A 21,097-nucleotide genomic window follows, 5' to 3' on the forward strand; every position below is an offset into this window, starting at 1 on the left:
TGTTGACATCACCACTATAGAGGCTGGGATCAGAGAATAGGGCACTTTTATGTGTTCAAGGGCTCAGAGAAGTGGAAAGATGTCACATTTTTCCCACTCTTTGTCCTTGTTTTCCAGCAGACATGAATCCAGTGTGAATGAGAATTGGGCGACGCCCATCTCTCCATGCCTGTAGGTCAGGGTCAGCTGGCTATTAACGCCTGTGGGCTAAACTTTTGTTTTTCTTTACAGACAATGTGGATTGAAAGGGTGACTTACACAACAGTATACAAGTTCCCCGGCATCCTGCAGTGGTTCGAGGTCAAGGCTGCTACATCTGTAAGCATGATCCTTTTTAAAAACAAAATGGGACTAAAATTTCACCCCTCTTTAAGGTCCATAACCACCTCTAAGTGGCAGTAATGGGGCTCTAAGGCCTTTCTGACCGGGGCCAGGTGGATGGGCTGACCCCTCAGAAATTGCCGCGGGGGAAAGGCGGGTTTCTGCCCTATCCATATTCCTGCCCCGTCGGGCACGCGCTGACCCCCTAACCGCCCAGCGGTGACCCCCCTCTCCGCCCCACGCGGGAAGTTGCCCCACAGGAGCGGCCGTCGCTCAGTGCCTCAGACAGCTTCCCCGACGGGAAGTTGCAGGTGGCTGGTTGGCTCCGAAGTCGGCCCGACAATGGTGGCCACGGGTTCAGGCAGGCCGGCAGGTCCTCCTGGGTACCGGGCCGCTGGCTCTCCCTGGTGGCCCAGTGGCTCTCAGCGGACCTTTAAGTGAAGGGGAGGAACATGGTGACACTCAGCACATCCACCCGCCTTCTGCGCTGCTCCAGAAGCACTCCCGCCCCCAAACACTGCCGCTTCGAATTATATGAGCAAAAGAATTTCCCTCTATTCGCATCCCCCCCATGGATTCGGGTGCAGAATATTCTTGTTATTTTAATTATCCGCCCCGTTTGGGGCAGTGGGCAATCTCGGCCCCAATGTTTTTTTGTCTCAAAACTTTCTTCCGATATAAAGCTAAATACAGATGAGGAGGCTGATCAACCCAACCAGCTCTTGCACCTAAGGCCCTAAAGTCACCCTTTCTTAAATGATTCCAATGTATTTGCCTCCACTCTGGGTGGAATCCATTCTTTGCGCCAAGAATTTTCTATATCAGCCCCAAATTTGACTTTCACCAAATTTACCAGACTTTTTCCGCACAAATTTCAGACAGATTATAATTGCCAGGAGAGGAGTAAAATAAAAATCAGCCAGAATTTCCACTTGTGTTGGCTATCACGTGACTCTTGCTTGAAAGTGCATGTGTGTGGACAGAACTGGGTTCAGCTGTGGTGCCTTCCATGGTCAAACAGCCAGCTGACTGATGCCGAAGAAATGGTCGCTGAGGTGAGTCACTGGATGCCAGTGGACATCATCGCCTTTCAGAAGAGAAAACCTGGAGGGAAGGACATGACGAGAAGGAAGAAAAAGCAAATGATTGAATCATACAATAGAATCACAGACATTTACAGCACAGAAGGAGGCCATTCGGCCCATCGTGTCTGTGGCAGCCCAAAAAGAGCTACCCAGCCTAATCTCACTTTCCAGCTCTCGGTCCGTAGCCCTGCAGGTTTCGGCACTTCAGGTGCACATCCAAGTACTTTTTAAATGTGGTGAGGGTTTCTGCCTCTACCACCTTTTCAGGCATTGAGTTCCAGACCCCCACCACCCTCTGGGTGTTAAAAGTTCTCCTCACCTCCTTGCTAATCCTTCTACCAATTGCTTTAAATCTATGCCCTCGGTTATTGATCTCTCTACTAAGGGAAATAAGTCCTTCCTATCCACTTTATCTAGGCCCCTCATCATTTTATACATCTCAATTAAATTTCCCCTCAGCCTCCTCTGTTCCAAACGAAAACAACCCCAACCTTTACATTCTTTCCTCAGAGCTAACATTCTCCATTCCTGGTGAAAGCCATCTGCTAAACCATTTCCTGTTCTTCATCCTTGGTGTCATATTTGACCCTGAAATTAATTTCCGAACACATATCTGCGGCATAACTAACACCGCCTATTTCCACCTCCGTAACATCGCCCGTCTCTGCCCCTGCCTCAGCTCATCTGCTACTGAAACCTTCATCCATGCCTTTGTTACCTCTAGACTTGACTCTTCCAACGCACTCCTGGCTGGCCTCCCACATTCTACCCTACGTAAACATGTCATCCAAAACTCAGCTGCCCATGTCCTAACTCGCACCAAGTCCCACTCACCCATCACCCCTGTGCTCGCTGACCTACATTGGCTCCCGATTAAGCAATGCCTCGATTTCAAAATTCTCATCCTTGTTTTCAAATCCCTCCATGGCCTCGTCCCTCCCTATCTCTGTAATCTCCTCCAGCCTCACAACTCCCCCGGGATGTCTGTGCTCCTCTAATTCTGCCCTCTTGAGCATCCTTGATTATAATCACTCCACCATCGGTGGCCGTGCCTTCTGTTACCTGGGCCCCAAGCTCTGGAACTCCCTCCCTAAACCTCTCCGCCTCTCGACCTCTCTTTCCTCCTTTAAGACGCTCCTTAAAACCTAGCTCTTTGACCAAGCTTTTGGTTACCTGCCCTAATTTCTTCTTATGTGGCTCGGTGTTAAATGTTTTTATCTCATAATACTCCTGTGAAGCACCTTGGGATGTTTCACTACATTAAAGGTGCTATATAAATACAAGTTGTTGTTGTTCATCTAGGAGGAAATCAGCCCGCTGGAAAATGCCATTGAAACCATGGAAAGGACGAATGAAAAGATTAGCAACATGGTGCAGCAGTATGCGTGGGACAGGTCGCTGCCCGCTCATCCACTCTCCATGCTACTCAACGGAATAGTTGACCCAGCTGTGATGGGTGGATTTGTGAACTATGAGAAGGTAGGTGAGCTGGGGAGACCGGAACAAGGGGAGAACTGAGAAAATACCTTGAAACGTTCATGGGTACTCGATAGCCGCATGAAGCATAGAGAATACGTTCCCTGTCTGACCACACAGTAAGGGATTGATTTGCTCCCCATCTCTGAGCTTCAAATCTTCCTCACAGTGCACGCTTCTGTGCATCTACTAGAGGTGAAAGGGAGATTGTGTCTGCTGGTTCCACACTGTGCTCGTCACCCTGTGTCGGTTTGTGGAACGTCTCCCTGTAATGTATGCCCCTGTGAGGAGGCTCACGGGTTTGTAGAGCTTATTGAGTTGGGAGTGGCTTAGCCAGTCATGTGATGTTCACAAAACTCAATAAAACCCCAGCCAGTTGGGTTCTGGGGCAGGTGGTTGTGAGCCTGGTGGATGAACTGGTAATGTGTAGTGTGATTGTTAAACCTTTGCTAATAAACCAACTAGTTCTTAATAGCAATGTGTTAATTCTTAAGAACCCATGAAGCAAATACATTACACTCCCCTTTTTGTACATTTTCCAGGCATTCTTTAATTCAAAGTACATTCAAGAGCATCCAGAGGACCAGGAAAAGATAGACACCTTAAAACAGCTGATAGCCTTGCAGGTAGGTCTAGCTCCTCCGGCAAAGCAGAGACTAGCACCTGACCGGGAAATGGTTTAGCAAATAGCAGTTAGTATCATTAGAATTTTCTTTCTCTTATTCTCCTCCTGTGCTTGTGCGATGACCTCTGGTTTGCTCCTGTAGTCAAGCCATTGTCTCCTCTGACTCATGATCTAAACACAACCCCTCATAAACCTCATTTGGATGGATAGGGTTAGCCTGCAGGTACAGGAATGACTCCACCCAGCTCTACCTGACTGCCACCATCATTGTTCCCTTGGATATTAAGGGAATCAAGGGATATGGGGATAGTGCAGGAAAATGGAGTTGAGGTAGAAGATCAGCCGTGATCTCATTGAATGGCGGAGCAGGCTCGAGGCTCCTAATTCTTATGTTCTTATTGGGGTGGGAATTCTGGTCGGAGGCAATTTTTATGAATCTACCTGGATTCCGTTGGGGAGGCCTTCTCTTCCCGCGCTGCGGAGCGCGCTCCCGTCCTCCGGGTTCCCACGGAGACGGTGCAGTCACGTGTGACTGCTCAGACAATCAGGTACAGTATTCCTCAGCTTTCCCATTAATAGCAATGGGAGCTCCGTATCTACCAGTTCTCAGTGCTATTAATGGGAAAAAAAACACAAACACACTAATAAAAAATAAAAAACTGACCCCTCATAATTAAAATTAATTGAAATTAAAGTTAATAAATGCCTTAGAAAAAAACTATTTACCAATTTTTTTTAAGTTTTGTAATTCGGGTTAAAAATAAACTTACCTTAGTGGGCAGAGGTTTTAACAATAAAATGTGTTTATTTAATTTTATTATGTTTGTGTGTTTTTAAGCACTTACGCCTATAACAGTAGGCTTTACACCTGTTTTTTCAGGCACAAGAATTTTGAGGACATTTGCTGGGCAAGATATGGGTAAATCCCGCAATCTTGTCCGTGCAAATGTCCTCGCTTTTGAGATGTGGATGATCTGTAAAGTCCAGCTTGACCGATCGGAAAAGCCGGTTTTCAGCGCGTGCGCATTGTACGCTGAAAACTGTCTTTTCCGATGTCTTCCCGGGTCGGTACACACTCCGTACGGACCCGGGAGGCCGGGATTTCCAGGCCATTAACTCCACGGCTGTTGCCGAGCCATCCGACAGGCTGTCTGACGTCGGGTCTTGAATGGGACTTAATTCCCTTCACCTCAAAGCTGAATAAACCATTTTCAGACTCGGCCTTTGACTCCATCATCTTCCTCGGGCTAAGGCTGCTGCTGCGGAGAACCAGATTCTCATTAATTCTAAGCTTGAACATCTTAACCGCGCCCAGTCCGTTGCCGAAACCGTATTCTTTAACCTCCGAACCATTGTCCACTTACATCCCGATATCGCCCTGTCCTCCGCTGAAACTCTCAACTGTTGAGGATCCGTTTCTCTTTATTGGCCTCTTCACCTCCGCCCTTCACAAGCTTCAGCTGATTTAGGACTCTGTCACCCACACGCCCATCATCCCCCCACCCTTGCAAAACTCAATAGCCAGCCTGAACCCAAACGAATTGAATTCAAGATCCTTGCTTTCATTCTCAAATCCCTCGCTCCATCCTGAAAAATCATCTCCATGTACGCTGTTCACATTCTCTGCTTTCTGAATCGGATTACTGCGCATTCCCCATTCCTTCCCATTCCACCATTGGAGGCCAGTCTTTCACTCACTTTGGAATTTCTCCTCAATACATGTTCTGTGCTCCCTTCCTCTCTCCTGCTAAGGCTGCAGCTCCTTGTCCTTCCAGTCTCCCTGCCCCTAAACTCCCGCATTTCCTTTGCAGTGCCCACATCTCCCCATTTAATACTTTGAGATAAAGACACAAGATGCTGAGAATACTCAGCAGGTCAGGCAGCATTTGTGGAGAGAGAAACGTTCTGACGAAGGGTCATCGACCCGAAACATTAACTCTGTTTCTCTCTCCACAGTTGCTGCCTGACCCGCTGAGTGTTTCCAGCATTTGCTGTTTCTATTTCAGATTTCCAGCATCTGCCGTATTGTGCTTTTATAAAACTTTGAGGCATTTCTTTACAGAAGAAATGCTGTATAAATGGAAGGTGCTGTCGCCTGAAATATGTTGTGGTGGAAATTCGATCGCACCTCTGTTGCGGAGTCAATCCGGTCGGAACGGTAAATTTTGCGCCGACAAATGATTTGCGTCTCCTGCGGCAAATTTCATCAGCTGGGCTCTGAGTGTGGAGCGCAGCGCTAAGGGAGGGCGTTGCACAACTCTTGTAGGGCGCTAGGCCGGCAGAGCAAGGGGAAATCCCCAGCTAAACAGCCGGCCTTGGAGCCGAATCTTCCATGGAAAAGAAAACATAAAAAACATTCCCAATACTTTCCTGACGCCACATCTACATGAATCGCAAAAATAAACAAATAAAAAAAACAATCTCGCTTACCTCAGGTCGACATTCCTTCCCTCACAGCGGCCGCGAAAGCTCGGTACAACCGATTTCCCAGACGGTCCCACTAGGGGGCGGTGCTGGGTGCTACAGGTCAGGCTAGTTTCAAATTTCAAGCCGGTGTTGCAACCAGGGGCTTTGCACACAGGCTCACCTCTCCTGGCGGGATGCTGGACGCTGGCCTCCCGCCCGGAAATGCTTTCCGTCGCCATTATCCTCAGGCGAAAACAGGGGCGGCAACAGAACGAAAATCCAGCCCTTAAGTGGACTTACTATTGTGTTCAGTTTTGGTCTCCTAATCTGAGGAAGGACATTCTTGCTATTGAGGGAGTGCAGCGAAGGTTCACCAGACTGATTCCCGGGATGGCTGGACTGACATATGAGGAAAGACTGGATCGACTGGGCTTATATTCACTGGAATTTAGAAGAATGAGAGGGGATCTCATAGAAACATGCAAACTTCTGACGGGATTGGACAGGTTAGATGCAGGAAGAATGTTCCCAATGTTGGGGAAGTCCAGAACCAGGGGTCACAGTCTAAGGATAAGGGGTAAGCCATTTAGGGCCGAGATGAGGAGAAACTTCTTCACTCAGAGAATTGTGAACCTGTGGAATTCTCTACCGCAGAAAGTTGTTGAGGCCAGTTCGTTAGATATATTCAAAAGGGAGTTAAATATGGTCCTTACGGCTAAAGGGATCAAGGGGTATGGAGAGAAAGCAGGAATGGGGTACTAAAGTTGCCATGATCATATTGAATGGTGGTGCAGGCTCGAAGGGCCGAATGGCCTACTCCTGCACCTAGTTTCTATGTTTCTAAAAGAACCCATGGCACTATGTCAAAGTAGAGCAGGGGAGTTAACCCCAGTGTCCTGGCCAATATTTATTCTTCAACCAACATCACTAAAACAGATTAAATGGTCATTATCATGTTGCTGTTTGTGGGAGCTTGCTGCCCCGTTTCCTTTACTCCAATAGTGACTACACTTCAAAAGTACTTCATTGGCTATAAGGCACTTTGGGATGTCCTAAGGTTGTGAAAGGGGCTATATAAATACAAGTTCTTTCTTTCAAAACACGGGCAGAACCTGTGCGCACTGGAGATTTATTGCAGATCAATCGGCTTTCTCACTGTCTGAACTACACATGGGCAATCTGATTTGTCACAGAATATACTTTGGGCTCGAAATTCGGTGTCACCGTCTGAGTGCTAGTTTTAGCGCCGGGCGTTAGGTGCCGCCTCAAACTGCCAAATTCGGTTTTTACGCCCAAAGATGAGAGAGCAGCGCTCGAGGTGGCATTGCACACTCCCCCTCGGGCGCAAACAGGGCGGGAGCTCAGGAAGTCGACTGGATTTCCCCACGGGAGGCTACCGGCGTGCGAGCTGGAAAAACAGGGAGAAAAAACACACGAGAACTTCTCCGACCCCCACACACACACACACTTCCCCGCTGGTAAACTAGTAAATAAAAACTGAAATAATAAAGATAAAAATTTGCCTTGATCTCTGGGCGATTGCACCCGAGATCCATTATGTTGACACCACTTTTTCCTGGCTGTCCGTTAGACCTCCGCACAAACCAAATATCGCGGGGGCGGTGCCAAGGGGGCGTTGTATGCTGGATGATGTCACCACGCGGGTGGCGTTAGAGCAGCGTTACCTCTTCGCGCCTCCACCAACGACAAACTCAATTTGCCGGGAGGAATGGACGCGGCTTACCGCAGACAGTAGGCCTTTACCGCCGTTAGCCGGCCACTGCCGGCGGTAACGGGCGGTGTTACCAAGGGAATTTCGGCACCTTTGTTTCTGGTTTTACTCTTACTTTGCCAGCAGAGGCTCTGCTCCAAAGGCATTTACCAATTCAAATCTTGCTCCAGATATCAAAGATGTCTATGAGAGCAGATTGTGGCTGGTGGTTCTTCACAATATTTCACTCTTTCACTGTGGGTATGTGGCTGATTGCCACTTGGTGACTTGGTCAAGAGGCATGGCTGAGATTGGAAACTCCCTGTGCAGCATCCAGTCTAGAGTACAGCTCTAGTTATATAATCATAGCGAGGATATAAGATGCTTCTGAGTGTCAGGAATTTAAGTTCTGATGTAAAAGTAAAGAAGTATTTTTATTTCAGCCGAGAAGTGACTTTGAGGTGGAGTGACTTTGAGGTGGAGTGACTTTGAGGTGGAGTGACTTTGAGGTGGAGTGACTTTGAGGTGACCCGATTTGAAGTTTTAATAAGATGAAACAAATTGACAAAGTTGATCAAGACAGACTGTTCGCTGATGAAGAGTTCAAATCGCAGGGATTTAAAAATGAGGACATTAGAGTGAAATGTGATGTCAGGAGACTTCATTCAAAGGATAATAAAGTTTTAGAATAAATTATTGAGGAAGATCACTAGTGGACAGATTATGTTCAAAGACAATTTGATGTGTTTTTCGAGAGAGATGGGATTCATCATCACAGGCAGTCCCTCGAAATCGAGGAAGACTTGCTTCCACTCTAAAAGTGAGTTCTCGGGCGACTGAACAGTCCAATACAGGAATTACAGTCTCTGTCACAGGTGGGACAGACAGTGGTTGAGGGAAAGGGGTGGGTGGGGAGTCTGGTTTGCCGCACGCTCCTTCCACTGCCTGCGTTTGGTTTCTGCATGCTCTCGGTGACGAGACTCGAGGTGCTCAGCGTCCTCCCAGATGCTCTTCCTCCACTTAGGGCGATCTTTGTCCAGGGACTCCCAGGTGTCGGTGGGGATGTCGCACTTTATCAGGGAGGCTTTGAGGGTGTCCCTGTAACATTTCCTCTGCCCGCCTGGGGCTCGCTTGCCGTGTAGGAGTTCCGAGTAGAGCGCTTGCTTTGGGAGTCTCGTGTCGGGCATGCGAACAATGTGGCCTGCCCAGCGGAGCTGGTCGAGTGTGGTCAGTGCTTCGATGCTGGGGATGTTGGCAGATGGGATTGAGGGGTATGGAGATAAGGTACATTTGTGAGGATGATGCATGCAAAAGGGACAGACTTGCTTGAGCTAATGGCCTTTGAACATAAGAACATAAGAACATAAGAACATAAGAATTAGGAACAGGAGTAGGCCATCTAGCCCCTCGAGCCTGCTCCGCCATTCAACAAGATCATGGCTGATCTGGCCGTGGACTCAGCTCCACTTACCCGCCCACTCCCCGTAACCCTTAATTCCCTTATTGGTTAAAAATCTATCTATCTGTGACTTGAATACATTCAATGAGATAGCCTCAACTGCTTCCTTGGGCAGAGAATTCCACAGATTCACAACCCTCTGGGAGAAGAAATTCCTTCTCAACTCGGTTTTAAATTGGCTCCCCCGTATTTTGAGGCTGTGCCCCCTAGTTCTAGTCACCCCGACCAGTGGAAACAACCTCTCTACCTCTATCTTGTTTATCCCTTTCATTATTTTAAATGTTTCTATAAGATCACCCCTCATCCTTCTGAACTCCAATGAGTAAAGACTCAGTCTACTCAATCTATCATCATAAGGTAACCCCCTCATCTCCGGAATCAGCCTAGTGAATCGTCTCTGTACCCCCTCCAAAGCTAGTATATCCTTCCTTAAGGAAGGTGACCAAAACTGCACGCAGTACTCCAGGTGCGGCCTCACCAATACCCTGTACAGTTGCAGAAGGACCTCCCTGCTTTTGTACTCCATCCCTCTCGCAATGAAGGCCAACATTCCATTCGCCTTCCTGATTACCTGCTGCACCTGCAAACTAACCTTTTGGGATTCATGCACAAGGAACCCAGGTCCCTCTGCACCGCAGCATGTTGTAATTTCTCCCCATTCAAATAATATTCCCTTTTACTGTTTTTTTCCAAGGTGGATGACCTCACATTTTCCGACTTTGTTTTCCATCTGCCAAACCTTAGCCCATTCGCTTAACCTATCTAAATCTCTTTGCAGCCTCTCAGTGTCCTCTACATAACCCGCTTTCCCACTAATCTTTGTGTCATCTGCAAATTTTGTTACACTACACTTTGTCCCCTCTTCCAGGTCATCTATGTATATTGTAAACAGTTGTGGTCCCAGCACCGATCCCTGTGGCACACCACTAACCACCGATTTCCAACCCGACTCTCTGCTTTCTGTTCGCCAGCCAATTCTCTATCCATACTAATACATTTCCTCTGACTCCACGTACCTGTATCTTCTGCAGTAACCTTTTGTGTGGCACCTTATCGAATGCCTTTTGGAAATCCAAATACACCACATCCATCAGTACACCTCTATCCACCATGCTCATTATATGCTCAAAGAATTCCATGAAATTTTCCCTTCATGAATCCATGTTGCGTCTGCTTGATTGCACTATTCCGATCTAGATGTCCCGCTACTTCTTCCTTAATGATAGCTTCAAGCATTTTCCCCACTACAGATGTTAAACTAACCGGCCTATAGTTACCTGCCTTTTGTCTGCCCCCTTTTTTAAACAGAGGCGTTACATTAGCTGCTTTCCAATCCAATGGTACCTCCCCAGAGTCCAGAGAATTTTGTCTGTTCTTGAAGCTATTTTACCCTCCGTAAACTTGAGGTCATCCAAAACTCGCACCAAATCCCGCTCACCCATCACTCCTGTGCTCGCTGACCCACCCCGTTAAGCAACAGCTCGATTTTAAAATTCACTTCCTTATTTTCAAATCCATCCATGGCTTCGCCCCTCCCTATCTCTGTAATCACCTCCAACCCCACAACCCTCCGAGATATCTGCGCTCTTCTAATTCTGCCTCTTGAGCATCCCTGATTATTGTTATGTATGTAAACTTTACTAGTGTGTAAGACTTGCCACCAGGGGGGCGCACCTGTTGGAGACCCAAGGGTCACCTGCACACCCCGGCAAGCAGGTATAAAAGGCAGTCTACCATGCTGCTTCCTCACTCTGGAGTTACATTAAAGAGACCAAGGTCACAACAGTTTGAGCTTACAGTATACAGTCTTGTGGAGTTATTCTGAACATAACAATTGGCGACGAGGATGGGATCGCTCAACCATTGGTGGCCATGCCTTCTGTTCCCTGGGCCGTCAGCTCTGGAATTCTGACCTAAACCTCTCTACCTTTCTTTCCTCCTTTAAGACACTCCTTAAAACCTACCTCTTTGACCAAGCTTTTAGATATCTGCCCGAATATCTCCATGTGTAGCTCCATGTCAAATGTTTGCTAACGCTCCTGTGAAGCGCCTTGGGATGTTTTACTGTGTTAAAGGCACTATATAAATGCAAGTTGCTGCTGTTTGTGTTTGGGAGATCATGGGCATAAATTCAGATGGGATTGACTGCCAGCCGTTGCCCCCTGGTGCCAACGTGCTCACATACCACGGCTGCGGCGCTCGCTCTCTCCTGCCTGTATCTGTTTCCCATTTTGCAAATGCAAACCAGGTTTCCACTGGATCCGAAAGTGAGAAGATCCCTTGACCTATTCCTTCCACCCGACGCTTTGTGTCCCTCTTTCCCAGATCCCGTTGCTGACCGAAGGAATACGAATTCACGGAGAAAAGTCCACCGAGGAGTTGAAGCCACTACATGACCACATCCTTTCCTGCTTCAAGGAGCTGAAGGAGAAAGTTGAAAAGCTGTACGGCGTGATCACTCTGGTGGGTTTAATTTATTTTTCGGTGGAGTGTGGAGCTACAGTTTCAACAGCTTCCATTTTAATCAGCCTCCAGGCGCTCTGACATTGTGGGAGTGCAGCCAAACGTAGACAAACTGGCTTCCATTGAAACATATAAGATTCTCAGGGGGATTGACCGGGTAGATGCTGAGAGGTTGTTACCCCCAGCTGGAGAGTCTAGAATGGGGGGTATCGTCTTAGGATAAAGGGTCGGCCATTTAGGGCCGAGATGAGGAGGAATTTCTTCACTCAGAGGGAGGTGAATCTTTGGAATTCTCTGCCCCAAAGGGCTGTGGATGCTGAATCGTTGAGTATATTCAAGATAGAATTTTGAGATCGATAGAATTTTGGGCTGTAGGGGAAATCAAGGGATGGAGATCGGGCAGGAAAGTGAAATTGGGATGGAAGATCAGCCATGATCTTATTGAATGGTGAAGCAGGCTCGAGGGGCCTCACAGCTTACTCCTGCTCCTAATTCTTATGTTCTTATGTTCCCGAGGACCTGGGAACTAATAGGCGTATGGAATACCAGGTTATCCATGTTGGATTGGGTTAAGGGAGCCAGTAAACCCAGGGAGCCAGAGCCTGTCTTGCACAGGAGAATCCAGCAACGATGCCAAGGCGGACCAACTCTCAGCCCACGGAGGTTGCTCTGCTGGAACAGGCCTACCTGGGGCCTAGCTAACACAGGTCTTGCACACTCCACTGCTTCTCCCTGCTTAGTCACAGGGGTGCGCCCATTCAAAGAAAGGTTAGTCCTAGATGACGTTCTTAACCCATCACGCCCTGCAGTTTGGAAATGTAATTTATAGGAAGTACCCCATTGCTCTACATAATTGTTAATTATCACGGCAGGATTTGTTTGCGACAGACCAGAATGAGGAAAACCATTTGCTAACTATTTTTTTCAAAGAGACACATGCACATTGCAATGGAATGGTGACAAGGGTGATCAATGGTCAGTCTCACTCAGAAAGGCCACAGGCTCTTTGGTATGGGAATTGGAACTGGTACAATTGAAGTGTTTTGCTAAAGTTGAGGCAAATTGTTTGGACAGAGTAGACGGAGCTTTATTCCGTGTCGGACCCATGCTGTGTCATGTTTTGTTCCACACTCCTGTGAAGCACCTTGGGACGTTTTACTGAGTTAAAGGCACCATATAAGTGTCAGTTGTTGTTGTGCTTGCCCTGCGAGCGTTTGATGAGATAGTGAATGTCGAAAGGATTACAGTTTGAGCACGAGTGTTGATCATCTCAAAAAGGAATTTTCAGGAAATATAATGAATTTTAAGACAATTCCCGATGGCGAAACTCCCTCTTTGAGGTCACGGTGATTTGAATGGCCCCATTCAACCTCCGAGGCAAGGTAAACAAAGCTGCCTTAACCATGATATTAACTATGCCAGTCAGCTCCAGAGGTTTACAGTCAAAAACTGTTGGGGTGTTTTCTGGGAACTAATCAGCAATTGACACTGTGTCTCACTGCCCCCCCCAGCCGCCATCTCTCACCGACAGGAAACGGAGCAGATCGGGCTCCATGATCCTTCCCTATATAATGTCCTCGACACTCCGCCGACTCTCCACCATATCAGTGGCCTCGTCAGTGGCATCCAGCTCGTCCACATCATCTGATAGCGTCTCCTCTAGACCAGGCTCCAATGGGTGAGTAGATCACACCGCTCCTCGGCCCTGGCTCCTCATGGTGCCAAAACCAAAACTCGCCACACTGTCTCACACTCTTAAAGGGGGAGAAATTTGGTAGGTTAGCTAAAAGCTTTGCAGCCGTGAGCACCGGCATTCGCGCTGCTCGGCAAATTCCGTGTGCCCGTACCGATGGCGCTGAGGAGTATCGCCCGGGAGCGCCGCGCCGGTGTGCAACGCCTCCCGGTATCGCCATGGAGGCAACGTTTGGTTTGCGCTGCACCCGTAGCGCCCCCTAGTGACCCCACCAGAGAAAGCTGGTGTGTAGAGCTGTCCCAGGGCGCTACGGGAAGGAATGACTGCAGGGGGTAAGTGTAATTGAAATTTTTTATTTTGCGATTTAACTTTATTTGGAGTGAGTAATGTATAGGAAATGTTTTTCGTGTTTTTTTTATTCCGATTTCTTTTTGGGGGGGGAGGCCTCTCTCAGGGCGTTCCGAAGCCGGCCCTTTAGCACGGGATTTTCCGTTGCGCACCCAGCCTAGCGCCTGAAGAGAAGTGTGGAACGCCTCCCTTAGCGCTCCACCCCACTCTCGGGGCAACCACTGAATTTTCTCACTAACCATTTCCCCGTACTAAATTAAGCAATCGACCGGCATTAGCGCCTTAAAAACCCTCCAATCGAATTCCTGGCCCTTATTCTTTCTCAACAGCTCAAATATGTGGTGCTCCTAACCTCCCTCACTCCTAACAGTCTATAGATTCAGCATAATCTAATCATTCCTGCTGGATTTACCTTGTCACTGAGAATTTACATTGTCATATTGAATTTTCACTTAAGGAAACTGGTATTTGCATTTTGCTGGATGCCAACTTCTAATTTTTTTTTTTATTCATTCACGGGATCTGGGACATCGCTGGCAAGGCCGGTATTTATTGCCCATCTCGAATTGCCCTCGAGGAGGTGGTGGTGAGCCGCCTACTTGAATACGACTGAGTGTCTCGCTGGGCCATTTCAGAGGGTAGTTAAGAGTCAACACATTGCTGTGGGTCTGGAGTCACATATAGGCCCAGACCGGGTAAGGGCGGCAGATTTTCTTCCCTAAAGGACATTAGTGAACCAGATGGGTTTTTAACGACAATCTGGTACTTTCATGGACACCATTACTGATATTAGCTTTTTAATTCCAGATTTATTTCATTAACTGAATTTAAATTCCCCAGCTGCCGGGGCGGGATTAGAACTCGCGTCTCCAGACCATTAGCCCAGGCCTCTGGATTACTGGTCCTCTAACATAAACACTGAGCTACCATGCCCAGTGATGCGCCTCTCATGCACGGACCATTGTTTAGATGGATCACTCTGTCATAATCTCCTCTTGGTTGAATATAGATCAGTTCACAGAGAGCAGGAGAGAGGTGGGTTAACTGATCTGCAATGGCACAGGATAAACTATTGCACAAAATAATATTTTACACTTGCCTTTATTGGTATCCCTGATTATAATCGCTCAACCATTGGTGGCAGTGCCTTCAGCTGCCTGGGCCCCAAGCTCTGGAACTCCCTCCCTAAACCTCTCCGCCTCTCTACCTCTCTTTCCTCCTTTAAGACGCCCCTTAAAACCTCCCTCTTTGACCAAGCCTTTGCTCACTTGCGCTAATTTCTCCTTATGTGGCTCGGTGTCAAATGTATCTGTTTTGTCTTCTAACACTGCTGTGAAGCACCTTGGGGCGTTTTGCTACGTTAAAGGCGCGATATAAATACAAGTTGTTGTTGTATAAGTCACGGATGCTTTGCCCAGTTAAGAAGTGAATTGAAACGTTCTGAGAGAGGTGCAATGATCTGTTTTTCACAGTTCTGTTTTGGACCCGTTGTTCGAGCGAAGGCCACTGACACTTTTTAGACTGGATGACAACCTGGACAGAGACGAGTTCGACGGCAGAGTGAACAAAGCAAAACGGAAGGAAAAAAACATCAGTAAATCACAGGTCATCTTTGAGAGGGAGGCCAAGAGCGACCTCTCGCCTGAGAAAGTCTACTTTTCAGAAATAGTTAGTATTGTACTGCACTTATTTCCCATTTCCTGTTGCTGTTGTTTCCACCAGTGTGGCCTGACCATAGCTTACATGTCCAATTCAGTGCGTTGGGTGGCTCGGAGAGTAAATGCACCACCCATTGTGTCCTGGGCTGCACAGAGCAGGAAGGTCCTAGTCTGTGCAAAATGAGTTGGTCTCATTTGGGGGCGTTGCAATTAGCTTCAGTGTCCCGGGTTAGGGAGCGGGAAGAAAGAAAATGTCAGGCAGGGACTCCACTGGTCGCGACAGTTCCCAGTTGTCAGACGGCAATTGAAGTCTGATGCTAACCTACAATTGAGTCACAACCACTGCCAGATTCCTGCTAATGAGTCAGACAATTGTGGAATTCGTTTGGGGAAATCAGCATCGCGTATTTCACCAGAAACATTTTTTTCTGATTTTTGTAGATCACACCGCTAAGACCACAACGGCCAAAGAGTCTTCAGTTTGGCGATAAACATCTCTCTTCGTTCCAAATCTCCTCCTCACAGCTGACGCACTCATCGTTGCAGAGCACAGTCCCGACGACCACAAGGACCTTGAGTACGTACAGTGCGTTCGACACAAGACAAGTGCCAAGGGGCTGGGGGATGCAAGGAATTTCTAAGAACCTTTGGTCCCAACAAGCTCATCCCTTTGTGATCATTCTCAACGCCTTCTCGATTGATTTCTCACCCGATCCCTTCTCTTTCCAAAAGTGCATCCACATGTCTATTTGAACCTATTTATAAATGTCTGGTTGAATGTTCATTCAGAACCAAGCTCCCAACACAATTACTCTTTGGGTGAAAAAGTTTAGTCTGAATTCTATCTTTCACCAAACTTGTGCTTCCTGCTATTTGAATTCTTCCCCCTAGTGAAGAATTTGCTTGGATCAAGTTTGTCAATTATCATATTAAAGTTCACTTCGTCATCTAAGAACATAAGAAATAGGAGCAGGAGTAGGCCCTACAGGGAGGTAGAATATTATCTGAATGGTGACAGATTAGGAAAAGGGGAGGTGCAGCAAGACCTGGGTGTCATGGTACATCAGTCATTGAAAGTTGGCATGCAGGTACAGCAGGCGGTGAAGAGAGCAAATGGCATGTTGGCCTTCATAGCGAGAGGATTTGAGTATAGGAGTAGGGAGGTCTTACAGCAGTTGTACAGTTGGCTTGGTGAGGCCACACCTTGAGTATTGTGTACAGTTTTGGTCTCCTAATCTGAGGAAGGACATTCTTGCTATTGAGGGAGTGCAGCGAAGATTCACCAGACTGATTCCCGGGATGGCAGGACTGACATATGAAGAAAGACTGGATCGACTAGGCTTATATTCACTGGAATTTAGAAGAATGAGAGGGGATCTCATTGAAACATACAAAATTCTGACGGGATTGGACAGGTTAGATGCAGGAAGAATGTTCCCGATGTTGGGAAAGTCTAGAACCGGGGTCACAGTCTAAAGATAAGGGGTAAGCCATTTAGGACCGAGATGAGGAGAAACTTCTTCACTCAGCGAATTGTGAACCTGTGGAATTCTCTACCACAGAAAGTTGTAGAAGCCAGTTCGTTAGATATATTCAGAAGGGAGTTAAATATGGCCCTTATGGCTAAAGGGATCAAGGGGTATGGAGAGAAAGCAGGAATGGGGTACTGAAGTTGCATGATCAGCCATGATCATATTGAATGGTGGTGCAGGCTCGAAGGGCCGAATGGCCTACTCCTGCACCTATTTTCTATATTTCTATGTTTCTACAGCCCCTCGAGCCTGCTCCGCCATTCAATAAGATCACGGCTGATCATCGACCTCAACTCCACTTTCCCGCCCGATCTCCATATCCCTTGATTCCCCTGGACTCCAAAAATCTATCTATCTCAACCTTGAACATATTCAGAGACTGAGCATCCACAGCCCTCTGGGGCAGAGAATTCCAAATATTCACCACCCTCTGAGTGAAGAAATTCCTCCTCATCGCGGTCCTAAATGGCCGACCCCTTATCCTGAGACTGTGACCCCTAGTTCTAGACTCTCCAGTATGGGGAAAAGAAGCTCTCGGCATCTATCCTGTCAATCCCCCTCAGAATCTTATGTTTCAATGTGATCATCTCTCATTCTTCTAAACTGCAGAGAGTATAGACCCAATTTACACAATCTCTCCTCATAAGACAGCCCTTCTCATCCCAGGAATTAATCTCAAAGTATCCTCTTTTTCAGTAAAACAAATTAAATTTCCTTAACCTTTCCTCAGGAATTCCAAATCCTTAGAGTCATCTGTCTTGCTCTCCTCTCAAAGGCAATAACACCCTTCCTACGATAATCGGACCAGAACTGTACACACGATTCCAGATGGGGTCTGGTCAATCTCTCGCACCTTTCCAGTTTTACCTTTCATCGCGAGAGGTGAACTGCACCACTGTGAACTGTGAATGCCACACGTCTGAAGTGAAAACCGAGAACTGCTGGGAATGACATCTGCACCTGACACCAAAAGATGGATCAGTGTTTCAGGTCCATCCTGACCCCTGACCTCTCTTCCATAGAATTACATCGCGTCTACAGCAGGCCATTTGGCCCAACTGGTCCGTGCCAGAGTTTAAGGTCCACACCAGCCTCCTCCCATCCCTCTTCATCTCACCCTATCAGCATAACCTTCTATTCCTTTCTCCCTCGTGTTTGTCCAGCTTAAATGCATCTGTCCTATTCACCTCAACCACTCCCTGTGGCAGCGAGTTCCATATTTTCACCACTCTCTGTGTAAAGAAGTGTCTCCTGAAATCCCGATTGGATTTATTTGTATCTTATATTTATGGCCCCTAGTTTTGGACTCTCCCACAAGTGAAAACATCTATGTCTACGCTATCAAACTACTTCATCATTTTTTGTTTATAAGTTGACCTGCCATTTGTCTTAGGAGTTAACCAACCCACTCTCCATTTCCAACATATTCTGCTTCTAAATCTCACATGAAAGCACTTGGTGTTTTTTGGAAGGGTGGTGCTCTTTATCCAATTCCCAAGTGACAGAAGAGTATCAATCTGTTGGATGCTACCATACTGATTACACGGGATATACGGCACAGAAACAGGCCATTCGGCCCAACCAGGCCATGCCGGTGTTTATGCCCCACTCGAGCCTGCTCCTGTCTTTCCCCATCTAAATCTATCAGCATAACCCTCTATTCCCTTCTCCCCCATAGCCTCCCCTTAAATGCATCGATATTATTCGCCTCAACCACTCCCTGTGGTAGCGAGTTCCACATTCTCACCACACTCTGGGTAAAGAAGTTTCTTCTGAATTCCTATTTGATTTCTTGGTAATTATGTTGGTCTCTAGTTTTTTCTCTTCCCCACAAGTGGAAGCATTCTCTCTCTATCAACTCTATCAAAACCTTTCATCATTTTAAAGATCTCTATTAGGTCACCCCTCGGACTTCTTTTTTCAAGATATGTATACCCTCGCATTTCTGGTATCATCCTTGCAAATCTTCTCTGCACCCTCTCCAGTGCCTCCATATCATTTTTATAATATGGCGACCAGAACTGTGCGCAGTGCTCCAGGTGTGGTCAAACCAAGGTTCGATACAGGTTTAGCATAACTTCCCTACTTTTCAATTCTATTCCTCATGAAATAAACCCTAGTTCTTGGTTTGCTTTATTACGAACTTGTTAACCTGTGTATTTATATTCCGAGACCTTTTGCTCTTCTACCGCATTTAGTTTTGTATTTTCCAAGTAATAATGCAATCTCTTTCTGAAGAGCTTTATGGATCGATATTCAAGCATAGTTTCATCGTTTAAATTGTAAGACTGATAGATAGCTAACCTGTTGGTGTCTGATGTACTTCAAGGACTCTTTCTCTGTCCCATAGGTTATCCCATGCTGCAGACTGGCACAGAGGTTACACCGGACTCATGCAACACATCTCCTCCACCACCTCCTCCCAAGAACAAGCCTTATGAGAATGGGAGCCAAAGGGATTTGCCGGAGGTAGCAGAATATATTTTAGCATTAACTGGCTGGAGGGATTGACAGGATTAGATAGTTGTGTTTTATGTTCCCTCGCGTGAAATCGAAAGACAGATGGAAAGAGAGAGAAAGCAGTGGAGGAGACGGAGACAAAACAGAAGGGGGAGAAAAGAGCCAAAAAGGGAGACTAGAGGGAGAGAAAGAGGAGTAAAGGAAAAGGGGAGCGAAGTCAGAGGAGAACAAGAGGAAACTGCAGGGGGAGGAAAAAGAGAAGCCGGAAAAAGGACAGGGAGAAAAGAATGAGCATGGAGAAAGAGAGGTATGAGGAGGGCGAGAACAACTAGGGGTCAGGGGTCAGTGTGAGGGGCCAGGGGTCAGTGTGAGGGGTGAGGGTCCAGGGGTCAATGTGAGGGGCCAGGGGTCAGTGTGAGAGGTCAGGGGTCAATGGGAGGTGAGAGGGGCCAGGCGCCAGTGTGAGAGGTGAGGGGCCAAGGGTCAGTGTGAGGGATCAGAGGCCAGGGATCAGTGTGAGGAGTCAGGGGTCAGTGTGAGAGGTGAGGGCCAGGGGTCAGTGTGAGGGGTCAGGGGTCAATGGGAGGTGAGAGGGGCCAGTGTGAGAGGTGAGGGGCCAAGGGTCAGTGTCAGGGATCAGTGTGAGGAGTCAGGGGTCAGTGTGAGAGGTGAGGGCCAGGGGTCAGTGTGAGGGGTCAGGGGTCAGTGTGAGGGGTCAGGAATCAGTGTGAGGGGTCAGGGGTCAGTGTGAGGGGTCAGGAATCAGTGTGAGGTGTCAGAGGCCAGGGGTCAGTGTGGGAGGTGAGAGGAGGGTAGAGAGAAGAGAAAGGGAAAACAGAGAGCCAGAGGAAGAGAAGAGTGAATGCAGAGAGGAACAAGGAGAGAAGAGAAAGAGAGGGGAGGAGAGACCGGAGAAAGGTGGAAAAACGAAAGGGAGAAGAGGGAGGAAAGAGGAGAGAGCAGCAGAAGTAGAGAAGGGAGGAAGAGAGGCGATGCAGACAGAAAGAGAGAGGAAGAACATCAGAAATAGGAGCAGGAGTCGGCCATTCGGCCCCTTGAGCCTGCTCCGCCATTTAATAAGATTATGACTGATCTGATCATGGACTCAGCTCCACTTCCCCGCCCGCTGCCCCTAACCCCTTATTCCCTTATCAGTTAAGAAGCTGTCTATCTCCGTCTTAAATTTATTCAATGCAAGAAAAGAGGAGAGTGGAAGAAGGGAGAGATAGAAGGAGAGAGAAGAGCGAGGTGGATAGATGGAGAGAGAGAGAGAACACATTTGCACCAATGAAGATGCGGGCATGTCATTAGTGATCAGTAACCTGTGGTGTCAATTATTGAGGAACTATAGACAAATGAGCCATTTTTTTGTGGTGTTTTGCAGGCTGCCCCACCATTACCCGACAAGAGTTCCCCACGGCCTCCTCCCCCACCTCCAAAAGCAAGAAGATCTCATGCGACATTTCCCCACGGATTGTCCCCAGGAGCTGAATAGCACCAGTCGCCCCCACAACTGAAGGAAAATCCTCACGAGGCAGCGGATTACAGTTGTCCTTGTGGAAAGGGCGTCTCCCGGGATTGGGGGTGGGGGGGGGGGTGGGAGGAAGGGGGGGGGGTGGCATGGCTGTTGGACTCACACCTATGTCTCCGAGTGTGACATTGTCTCACTGTGAAAGCACGAAGGGCCCTGGTGGAAAGACAGCTGGACAAAGGTTCGCACAGGCCTGTCTGTACGGTAACACAGGATGCAACCTGGCCCCAACCCGCCCCTTTCTGCCGCTGTCCTTACCTACAATGTTCACTGAGTCCTCACCGGTGTACGCTTGTCATTTAGTGTACGGTCCATTAGACGCACAGTGC

At 47.7% G+C, this 21,097-nt stretch overlaps 1 protein-coding gene across 3 annotated transcripts in view; it reads left to right on the plus strand.

Annotated features, from left to right (window-relative positions):
* The window catches only part of dock5 (dedicator of cytokinesis 5), a 193,476-nt gene extending 172,669 nt beyond the window's left edge, over positions 1 to 20,807 (plus strand). For all 3 annotated transcript variants that reach the window (XM_070866296.1, XM_070866297.1, XM_070866298.1), the window contains 9 exons: positions 232 to 318; positions 2,709 to 2,885; positions 3,425 to 3,508; positions 11,409 to 11,546; positions 13,058 to 13,224; positions 15,060 to 15,255; positions 15,687 to 15,822; positions 19,128 to 19,246; positions 20,622 to 20,807. In XM_070866296.1, coding sequence (XP_070722397.1) covers positions 232 to 318; positions 2,709 to 2,885; positions 3,425 to 3,508; positions 11,409 to 11,546; positions 13,058 to 13,224; positions 15,060 to 15,255; positions 15,687 to 15,822; positions 19,128 to 19,246; positions 20,622 to 20,732 — 1,215 coding nt within the window. In that variant the 3' untranslated portion in view covers positions 20,733 to 20,807. The remainder of the gene's footprint in view (positions 1 to 231; positions 319 to 2,708; positions 2,886 to 3,424; positions 3,509 to 11,408; positions 11,547 to 13,057; positions 13,225 to 15,059; positions 15,256 to 15,686; positions 15,823 to 19,127; positions 19,247 to 20,621) is intronic.
* Positions 20,808 to 21,097: the final 290 nt, after the last annotated feature.

The sequence above is a fragment of the Pristiophorus japonicus genome, chromosome 22 (genome assembly GCF_044704955.1).
Source record: "Pristiophorus japonicus isolate sPriJap1 chromosome 22, sPriJap1.hap1, whole genome shotgun sequence".
Taxonomy (NCBI): Eukaryota; Metazoa; Chordata; class Chondrichthyes; family Pristiophoridae; genus Pristiophorus; species Pristiophorus japonicus.